General features: G+C 37.1%; 1 protein-coding gene across 1 annotated transcript; it reads left to right on the forward strand.

The window, feature by feature from the left end:
* Nucleotides 1–2,464: 2,464 nt before the first annotated feature.
* LOC140171638 (uncharacterized) lies at nt 2,465–10,698 on the forward strand. Its single transcript, XM_072194927.1, has 2 exons — nt 2,465–3,638; nt 8,988–10,698. The coding sequence occupies exons 1-2, from the start codon at nt 2,805–2,807 to the stop codon at nt 9,129–9,131; spliced, it is 978 nt and encodes a 325-aa protein (XP_072051028.1). The 5' UTR covers nt 2,465–2,804; the 3' UTR covers nt 9,132–10,698.
* Nucleotides 10,699–11,910: the final 1,212 nt, after the last annotated feature.

Below are 11,910 nucleotides of genomic sequence, written 5' to 3' on the forward strand. Positions count from 1 at the left end.
CCAGAAAGTTTTGCTACTTTGCAACGCAATAAATGCAAAACGAGATCCTGTAGGTGAGCTTAGGTGGCTCCCGAGGTGGCTTAAAAACTAAATGCAAAATGAGGTTTTTAAAAAATATTGTTTTCCAGAGTCAAGACGCAGGTATCATTATTAAGCCTCATATCACTTATTTATTGTCAAATAAGTGCAGAGTAGGTTAGATATGAATATTGAATGTTAGACCAAAGTAGCTCAAAGTACATGTACTATACCGTACACCTAATCCGTGAACTTGTCTTTTTTAAAGACAAATTCTTGTTTTTATTTGGCAAGATTATGATGTGGTTTAAACAGGATAGTTAGTTTGGGACATTTCGTGATAGCTCGTGATGAGCCTCATCCCACATTTCACAATTGAGATTTTCATACCGCTCAGTGGAAACAGCTGGAAACCTCTGTCTACGGTACATAATGTTTTTGTAGGCCTACAAACAAATTCTTGCAAATTAATTAGTTTATAGCAAAAATAACGTCAAATTTGTATTTCGTACTAGTGGTAGGCCTACCGGTACGACGGTATGTCGGAGACAGGTTAAACAATACTTTTTCTGAATCATTATGATACATTCCAGGAATAGTACATTGATATGGTTTTTAACAAGATTTGACCAAACTTCTTAATGTAATTCATGGCACTGATCCACAACTGCGGATTTTCGGAGACTTTTGATATGTTATTTAATATGCTTTTCTGAAATGAATGTGAATAAATGGATTCTGTTGCAATTAGCATGATTAGTGGTGGCCTAACCCCTTAGTTTTTTCTTAATTTGATTGGCCTATTAAGGTTACGGAGGGTGAAAATTCCACTCAACTTGTCTTTTGTTTTTTAATTTTTATTTATGAAGTATATGTATATATTAAACATCTCAGAGATGTAGATTGAAAAAATTGTATCAACAAAGTATTTTTTAAATTATTTTTGTGTATCAATTTTGCTCTAGATATCCCACAGCACTAATTCTTTTTTAAAGACAGTTCTTGTTTTAAGGGGACACTACACTAAATCCTTCCGCATTTGGTGTAACTCATGGAAGAAAGAGAAGGTGTGGGGGGCTACCATTTTCTTTGGAAGGGGGAATCCCAAATATACATGGGGGGCCCGTGGGTTAGATTTTAAAAGGTATGCCAACATTTCCTGTCATCCTCCCCTGGCCCTGCTCTTGGCCAGCCTAACTTTGCCAATGTGGAAACTTTAAATGGCCTAGATATTGTGATGCAGATTTGAATGTTTCTGTAGTGTTTCCTAAGCCTTATAAAGATGCACTGTAAATGTTTGCCAAAAACTGCTCCCCCCTCCCCCATTCTACCCTCCCCCCGGACTCATAATTATTATGCGCCTAGTTACTTTATTGTATTTTCACATGTATTTCAATGGGACATTTATTTAGTGATGTGCCCCCTTATAGTGATTATTATTCCAGTGCATGAACTGGCAACCCTATCATTTTCATTTGATTGCTAAAATCACTGAAGCATATGCACAGTGGAGCATGAGTATTCAACCAGCACTATACTAGACAAAATCAATAAAATAAGTACTATCACCTTGGTTCTGGCAACACTAACTAGCATTGTAAACAAGTTAGCACATGGTTTGAACATGATACTAGATAGTGTGGAAGTTTTGGCAGAAATTTGTCAATTTCTGCAAGTTTTGTGAAAATCAATTGATACTTCCCATGCAGTAAGGATTATCAGTAGTAATACAGGAGCACTGCACCTGGAATATTATGGGATTGTGAATTGATACTGTGAAATAGCAGAAAATGTGAGTACTTGAAACTAAATGTGTGGATATCTCAGAACTCCATTTTGGACCATTTGGCCTGATATGCTGAGATGAAATAAATTATTTTTAATGTTTCCCGTAGCTGTTTCATAAAATTTTGATATGCATGTGTTAGCTGATACTTCAAAGAAATAATGTAGGGAATAATTGTGTCAATATATTGGCACACTAAATTAATATTGTTGTTGCAAAAAGACGACATTTACCCCATCATTTTCATTGACATTCTGTGAACATGTAAGCTTACTGTTTTAAATCAGGAGGACCTATCGAAAGAATAAATAGGTACATTATTTCATTGGTTTGTTTGTAACACATATGCGAAATCACAATGAAATCGGACCCTCTCCCCATATTTTCCTGGCCTCTTTCCCAAAAAACCTCATGCTCATGAAATTGAACACAAATTGAAACACTTACAAAGTACATTTGTGTATGAGCTATGACGTTTAAAGTATTACAATAATAATCATTAGAGTGTCAACTTTAAGATGAAGTATGATTTTTAGGCCTGCCATGTTTATTTTTTGAAAAACAAGATATTTTAGGTGGCTACGTGCAGCCAATTTGCCTACACAAAAGTTCAAAATCCTGTATAACCTTAATATGAACTCTGAGCCGTCAGCCGGGATCGCGTTGGTGCTCCAACGTTGAGCGGAATTTCCTCCAATCGAACAAAGTCAAAATGGCAGCTTACATGACTTCGTTGTCAATGTAATCAACGTAGCGGATCGACGGACTTTTTACCACTAATGTGCTAATTTACACCGGTTTTATTGATGTCACAACGTTTATACTAAGCAGGAGATTGATGCACTTTTATTCAGCATATAAGGTGGGATGTAATTCGCCAGAAATATAACAGAATTTTAAGTTTAAGTAAGCTTATATTAAAACTGTAAAACATGAAAAGCTTACGAGCATGACGATGATGGATGATTTAATCATAACAATTGAAATGGCATGATGTACAATGCATAGCAGGAAATTAGATGATAAAACAATGGCTTTTCAAGACGATGGTACGCACTTAGCTTGTGCTGAGCGACCAACCAGTACATTAGGTAATTTGCTGCAACCAGAAGTTCTTGGTGAAGAAGCAATCAGCAAAGCAGTCGCATGTCAACAAACAGTTCTGAATCTAAGTAATCGCAGTCTTTCATATTTGCCAGCCTCTATACAAAAACTTAAAAATATTAAGCGACTTCTTTTGAACAACAACAAGATCATTATGCCGCCTGTTGAGTTACTGGCACTGGAGAATCTTGAAGAGTTGACTTTAGACCACAACCAACTCACACTGCTTCCATATGGTCTGGGGAGTTTAGCCAAATTAAGGTACTTGAATTTAAGTCACAATCATCTCGGTAATCTTCCTAATGATATCGGTGACTTGAAAAATTTGACTGAGCTGTGGATTGTTCACATTGAAATTGTCAACTTGCCATCTGAAATTGGACTTCTTCGATGTCTTAAGAAACTTAGTGTTAGGAACAATATGCTATCTGTTCTACCAAATGAATTCTGTCAACTAACCAAACTACAGTGGTTATGCATTGCTGAAAATCAACTAGTAGAACTTCCACAACACTTTGCTAGGCTAAGTGAGCTCTCGTATCTAGACCTGAGTGACAACCAGTTTGATGACGTACCAAGATGCGCAACTGATCTACTCAAATTGATGACTCTGTTGTTAAAAAGAAATCACATCACATGTTTATCTGATGACACTTTGCTGGGCTTGTCAAATTTGGTCAAGTTAGATCTGAGGGAAAATCCATTCACAGAGAGACCAGCTCACTGGAAGGTAAGCCTTCATGACTTCAGTAGGAGAAAACATATCCAATCAGTTATATACTGCGCCAATAAAGTATCCTTACACTTGGAAAAATAATCACAATTTCCAAACTGAACAATTTTGGAGTAAATTTGTTTTCTTAATAGATGCTGCACATTATGACACCACTTTGAATCAAATGTGACGTCAAGAAGTTAAGTTATAAGCATTTGATTAGACGAAGGTCCCGTTTCAAAAGTGACAAACTAGCCTATTCAAAACTCCACAGACCACAAATCTGGTTTGAGAGTGGTGAATGGCTAATTTAAGCGTTTGACTTTAATTTAAAAAAAAAGGAATAAAAGTAAACTGAAACAAAAGAACTGACAAATAAAATGAAAGTTATGAAAAGTACAGAGAAGTAAAAATGAAATAAAAACTGCTTTAAATAACGCTTCATTGAAGAAACTGTGTTGTCTCTTTGTTGCCCTTGTTGGAATCTTTTTGCGCCTTGTATAGGCCAGTTTGTCACTTTTAAAACTGGGACTTCGCTCTATTCAATTGCTTGTAACTTTACTTCTTGAGGTCGCATTGGATTCAATGTGGTGTCATAATGTGCAGGATTAGATTTATTAAAACAACAAATTTACCCCAATATTGTTCAGTTTTGAAATTGTGATTATTTTTCCAAGTGTATTAAGGATACTTTATTGGCGCAGTATAATTATATCAATTTATACTTTTTTTGTAATGCAATTGATGTGTTAGAGAATAGTAAATAACTGTCCCCTAAATAGGTCATTGGATGAAATCAGAGGTTGTTTTGGGCTCCTGAGGATAAAGAAAGAAATTGGCCCAATGCAATGCCGGACGCAATGATGATTGGTGCAAAAGTATTATTGTCATTCATTATTTTACTGTCATTTTATATATTTGTTTTATGAAAATAAATTGAAAATGTATATCTTCCGTCGTTTACTGTTTGAATGCACATTTAATATGCGGTGCACAAGTACAAAGGCTCACTTGGAGTGATTACGTGCACCTGTAGTCGGGCTCTCATTCACGCGCGGATGGGAAATAGTGTTCACTTTATGTTTGATACGGTTTCTAGACTGAAATTTTGCGTAGAACACGCTCCCGTAGTCCACTTTAATTAAAAATGTGCCCAACGTGCTTTTTCTTTTTTTTTTTTTTTCTATTTGGGTTACTAAAATTACTAAAAATGTATTCTAAGGTCAATGGTGGTGATTTTGGTGTCTAAATATATGTTTATGGACATGAGAAAGTCATTTAAACAGTTTACGAAATCCAAAATGGCTTCCTTATGTTCCAAAATTCAAAATGGCGGCGAAAATGGTGAATTTTAGCCAAACTTATTTGAACGGCTTTTTCAGGCCGATGGTGGTGATTTGAGTGTCAATGAATATGTCTGTGGACATGACAAACGTATTTGCATAGTTTATCAAAATCCAAAATGGCTGCCGTATACAAAAACATTCAAAATGGCCGCCAAAATGCCGAAAATTATTCTACCTTATTTGAACAGCGCTCTCGGGCCGGTGGTCGTGATTAGGGTGTAGGTAGGTATATGTTTGCGGACATGAAACAGTCATTGATATTGTTTATAAAAATCCAAAATGGCTGCCCTATGCCCAGAAATTCAAAATGGCGGTCAAAATGTCGAATATTAGTTTATATCATTTGAACGGCATTCTCAGGCCGATGGTGGTGATTTTGGTCTCCAGTTATATGTTTGGGGACATGACAAAGTCATTCAGCTAGTTTACAAAATCAAAACATTTGCCCTATGGTCCAAAATTCAAAATGGCGGCTAAGATAGTGAATTTTAGTAAAAATTACTTGAAAGATATTCTTAGGCTGATGGTAGCGATATTGGTGTCTAGGTATGTTTGTGACATAAAGGCCCCTATAGTGTACATGACCAAGTCATTCAGATAGTTGATGAAATCTAGAATGGCTGCCCTATGCTAAAGTGGTGGCCAAAATTGCAAATTTTATGTTGATTTTATCTAATTATCATATAGACACCTCAACTCTTGGGACTTAATTATTTTTTTAAAATCTAAGGTCGCCGTGTCACAATATAATCACTTATAAATAACATAGATGCCTAAAATATTCAAAATGGCGCCATTAACCAAATGTTGATAATAACTAACACTAAAAGGATCACACTTGATGTCCATTGATCTATTATGATTTAAAAAGGTTGTCCAAAGACGATTGAAAATGTTGTATATTGCGTAAAATGTAAACTATTTCTATCTCTAAACCTGGGCATTTGAAGACCTTGGCGGCCATAATATGAAACATCATATAATAATCATTATAACGCAGTAAGTAAATTGATAAACCCTAGAACTAAGTAGGGGGGTTGTACCACCCCAAAGGTTTTTCATCCGCCATAAAAAAAACCCGCGTATTTACGTCCAAACGACTTAAGCTAATCCTAGATCCATCCATTGCGCTCATTTTAGTGATAAAATGTTTGCCCAAGCACCTTACCCGGGGGTAGGATCGACCATCAAAAATGGCCAGGGGGGGGGGGGGGGGGGGGAGGCCCATCATGATTTTCATTTCACTCTTGTAAAATTATTCCAAGCTATATTGACTTTTTACTTGTTAGTCAGGTTGAAATAGTCATTTCCTTTCATATTTATGAGAAAATTCGGTGAAAATCGCATGTTTGCCTATATAGTTTTGTAGATAGCCAAAATTTCCCAATTTTACAAGGGTGTGATTACATTATGACGTCATAAAAAATTATTTTGAACTACAATCTAGGCAACTGGACTTACGTTTTTATATTATCGTATTATGACGTCATAGCGATATTATGTGGGAATGTGGACTTTTTTTTGAATCACTGGAGAGAGAGACCTATAGCTATACTTTGGTACCAAATATAACGGCATATGACGTTTGTAATTGAAAATTAGGGCGAGGGTTGCAACACCCCACCCCTTTTTTGTACCACGGACTACGAAGAGGGGGGGGGGGTGTTGCCCCTAATTTTCAATTGTATTTGGTACCAATGTATAGCTATGGGTCTCGTCGACCCAGTGATACCAAAAGAAGTACACACATTCCCCACATAATAATATGACGTCATAATGTGAGCACAACCTTGCAAAACTGAATATGAATGCACAACCCATCCAAGTCCATACTTTGGCCAAATTGAGTTAAGCATGGAAAATTGTTGCTTATACATTGGCCTATCATATGTATAAAAGTTGAACCCAAATCCACCCTCTACGTGGGTCTATTAGCATGTGAAATCCAACATGGCCTACACCCGGCATGTATGATACACATTTGTTTTTTAGTTTTCTCAAAATCACTTTCGATGGCCTTGGGTGGGTTTTGTATTCATGTATTCAATTCTGGTTATTTACAAAAGTATAGGCAAAATTGATCTTCTTCCAAAAATTCTACGAACATGCGATTTTCACCGAATTGTCTCCTAAATATAAAAGAAATTGACTACTTCGACCTAACTAACAAGTAAAAAGTCAATATATCTTGGAATAATTTTACAAGAGTGAAATGAAAATCATGGATTTTACTGTACATGCTTTAGAAACCTATGGTGGGCCTCACCCCCCTCTATGGTCAATCATCTTTGATGGTCGGACATACCCCCGGGTAAGGTGCTGGGGTAAAAATTGTATCACTTAAAGGAGCGTACAGGATGGATCTACGATTAGTTTAAGTCGTTTGGGCGTAAAATACGCGTGTTTTTTTTTATGGCTGATGAAAACCTTAGGGTTGGGACAACCCCCTACGTAGTTATAGGGTTAATCACTTTCCTTAAATTTTGCGTTATAATGATTATTATGTTTCATATTATGGCCGCCAAGATCTTCAAATACCCCGGTTTAACGATAGAAATCGTTTACCTTTTACGGGATATGCAACAGTTGGCCACCTTTTTAAATCATAATAGATCAATGGCCATAAAATGTGATCATTTAGTTAATGGCGCCATTTTGAATAATTTGGGCATCTATGTACCAATTACAAGTGATTACATTGTGACACGGCGACCTTAGATTTAAAACAAAAATTGAGTCCCAAGAGCTGGGGTATCTATGTGTTAATTATGTAAAATCAATATAAAATTAGCAATTTTGACCACCACTTGATTTTTTTAGCATAGGGCAGCCATTTAAGATTTCATCATCTAATTGACTTGGTCATGTACACTATAGGGGCCTATATGTCACAAACATAACCTAGACACCAATATCGCTACCATCGGCCTAAGAATATCTTTCAAGTATTTTTTACTAAAATTCACTATTTTAGCCGCCATTTTGAATTTTGGACCATAGGGCAACTTTTTGGGAATTTGTAAACTAGCTGAATGACTTTGTCATGTCTCCAAACATATAACTGGACACCAAAATCACCACCATCGGCATGAGAATGCCGTTCAAATGATATAGACTAATATTCGACATTTCGACCGCCATTTTGAATTTTGGGGCATAGGGCAGCTATTTTGGATTTTTATAAACAATATAAATGACTGTTTCATGTCCGCAAACATATACCTACACACAAATCACGACCATCGGCCCGAGAGCGCCGTTCAAATAAGTTAGAATTATTTTCGGCATTTTGGCGAACATTTTGAATTTTTTTTGTATAAGGCAGCCATTTTGTATTTTGATAAACTATTTAAATAACTTTTTCATGTCCACAGACATATTCATAGACACTCAAATCACCACCATCGGCCTGAAAAAGCCGTTCAAATAAGTTTGGCCAAAATTCACCATGTTGGCCGCCATTTTGAATTTTGGAACATAAGGAAGCCATTTTGGATTTCGTAAACTGTCTAAATGACTTTCTCAAATTCTCATGTCCATAAACATATATTTAGATACCAAAATCACCACCATTGGCCTTAGAATACATTTTTAGTAATTTTGACCCCCATTGTAGGGGCACCCCCCGGAAAAAGCACTTTGGGCACCTTTTTAATTAAAGTGGACTACGGGAGCGTGTTCTACGCAAAATTTCAGTCTAGAAACAGTATCAAACATAAAGTGAACACTATTTCCCATCCGCGCGTGAATGAGAGCCCGACTACTGGTTTTCCAAACTTTTCCGATCTTGATTTGAAATGGTCTAATTGTTCATAAAGGTTTCCTAGTCTTTACATGTTGAACACACAGATTTAGTTCTCCAATTCCCCAATCCAATGATGGCACCAACGCATCAACACTTTGCTTGCAAAAAGTAGCCGGCACTATTATAGAGTTGAGTAGCCAGCATTTTTCTCATAATTTTAATTAAGCTAGACCAGGTCTGAGAATTTTTTCTTTGTTTTTGTTTCCCCTGCAGGGTTTGGATTACATTCTACTTGGTGACACTGCCACCCCATTAGATTCAGCAGACCAGACAAGCACATCAAATGATGAAGATGAATGTAGCAGCAGCAACGAAGAGGGAGAAGAGGATGATGATGATGATGAACAAGATGATTGAAACTAAGAAAATAAAGAGTCTGGATGGGGGTTGGGGAGAACTAAACCATGTTACTGTTATTAATTAAGATTTAATTTAAATCTGGTCAACCAGACATACCTATTTTGACGGACCAACCGACGTTGCGACTGAAACCTTCAGTCTACAGCTGGGTTGTGATGCAAATGACCTTGAGTACCGGACACTTCCGGTATTGATGACAATCGACGAGGAATGTCCTTTATGATTCGATCCCAGCCGTGTGACAGCTTGGCCCGGACAACCCAGCTGAAGACTAAAGATTTCAGTCGCAACATCGGTTCGTCCGTCAAAATAGGTATGTCTGGTTGACCAGATTTAAATTAAATTTTAATTTCAACATACCCAGATGAATGAGAGTCTGCACAGTTTCATGTTACTGTTAGCAAACATTTTTGATGGGTTTCAGTATGCAGAGACACATCATTGCCCAAATTACACAATTTTCCCTTGTGCCTCTTTTTCCTGTACAAACATTTTCGAAGATAGTGATCCCCTCCCCGTTTGTATAGATTTGGTTGACTATGTACATTTTTCTCAAAAAGTTTGTAAAAGAATACAAAATAAGCTAAAATAATGAATGTATAGTTTGAAATACCAGGGTAATAAGATAATTAATTGGCCTTTTCAGGTTTTCTTTCATATTAAAGGTCTGGCTTTTCATGTTCTGTCTATCTTACGTACATTAAGGCCCAGGGCCGTAGCAAGGTCGAAAAATGTGGGGCGGCCATCACAAATATGGGGCGGCCAAATTACAAATTTATGCCCATATTGAAATAAAGATACAAAGAAAAACATAACAAATTTCTCAAAAAGTGGGGCGGCCATGGCATCCCCGGCCGCCCCGCTTGCTACGGCCCTGTTAAGGCCTACCATTAAAACAATATGTTTCCAAATTTTGAGTTGTATTGCTTGGGGGATGGTAAAATAGGGGGGGGGCAAGAATTTAGTGGCAAGCCGAAAAGGTGTGTGTGAGGGGGGAGGGGGACGGAAGCAATTTGGCAAGCTGAAAAGGGGAAGGGAAGCAATTCTTGGCAAACATGCATGGTGCACCTTTGAAAAAAAAACGATCTAAAAAGCCTTGGGAAAACAGTATGGAAACGCTAAAAATAAGCACACTGCATTAAATGCATACAATTTTTCCTTCTCGCACTCACATTATATTTAAGGTTTGCAAGTTTGGCATGTGCAAAGGGGGGGGGGTTGTAGGCTTAGAGCCAAGGGGGGGCAATCATTTTTTGGCAGGCTGAGGGGAAGCCAAGTTTTACCCCCCCCCCTCCCCCTCACAAATATTGCACAGCCCTTACTCCCTGTTTATTGTAATGTTGCTACTATTATTATTGTTGCCTATTAGGGTTACACTTGAAATGAAGTTACCAAAATGTTTGCTGTGACTTTTTTCCAGACTTTTTGCTGGTCATTTGAAGTTCTGATCAGCAGGATGGCACATTCACAGATTGCATAGGGGTGGTCAACTGGAATTTTTAGAATGTACATAATTATTTTTATTTTCAAAATGTGATATGTTCCTGTGGGTATAATTATAACTTAGGGGTACTACTACACCCTGTCCAATTTTGAGCCTATTTTTGCATTTTCTCAAAATTATAGCGCATTGGTGACAAGTAAGATATGTATATTATAGGGCAAGGACTACAACTACTGCACTGGAAATTTTATTTCAACACAGAAAAAAGTTGTGGAGTTACAGTCAAATATGAGGGAAAACCAATATTTGATCAATAAATCAATAACTACTTGCCTTGAGTTGCTGAATTTTCAGTACAGTAGTTGTAGTCCTTGCCCCTACAATGTACATATCTGACTTATCACCAATGCGCTATAATTTTTGAGAAAAATGTAAAAATAGGCACAAAAATGGCCAGGGGTGTAGTACCCCCTTAATATGAATTACCAAAACATTTTATGAAAATGATTGGATCTGATAATTTTTCCCCATCTTTAATACACTTTACTCAACAAACCACTGTTCTGTAGATAGTACATGTACTATTTTGTGTGACTCACTGGAACTTGTTTGAAGCCTGTGGTTTGAAGTTGATAGTAATCCATGATACTGAGGGACCGTTCACAAACACTTGTTGGGGAGGCAGGGGGGGGGGGGCTGATGCAAAAAGGGGCCCTGAAAAGTTTTGATCCTTGGGGGACTGAAAAAATTACCACAAATTTGAGTTTATATTCTTTTCTATAAAATTATGGTTGACCCATAATTTTCATGTCAAAAAGGGGGCCTTAAAATTTTTGAGGCCTGTAAAGGGGGGTCCCGAAAATTTTTCGTGATGAAATTTTTTGCATCAGGCCCCCCTTAACAAGTGTTTGTGAACGGTCCTAATGCTAGATAAAATAGCAGTCAAAATTATGTCAGCTACAACCCAAAGGTATCCGCATTAATTAATGGGGCTGCCATTTTCTTCGAATGGGGGGGGGGTTATGAATATACTGGGGGGGGTGTCATAGAATTTCTATACCATTTCTGCATGTGACTCAAAATTCTTACAAACAAAAGTTGTACACAATCTATAGTTACTATATAACATAAAATTTCTCATATTCTTTACGCTTATGATCAAAAATTTTATGTGCTCCGAGCACTTTCTTTGCACTTACAATCAGACCCCGACACAGACTCAAGGGAAATTATTCATTGCCGGAACTAAGGAGCGGAGCGTGCGGACATTTTGAGTCACCATTCCTTAATAATTCTATAACTCCCTTATTTCTTGTTTAAAATTCTATGACC

Source organism: Amphiura filiformis, chromosome 15, assembly GCF_039555335.1.
Source record: "Amphiura filiformis chromosome 15, Afil_fr2py, whole genome shotgun sequence".
Taxonomy (NCBI): Eukaryota; Metazoa; Echinodermata; class Ophiuroidea; order Amphilepidida; family Amphiuridae; genus Amphiura; species Amphiura filiformis.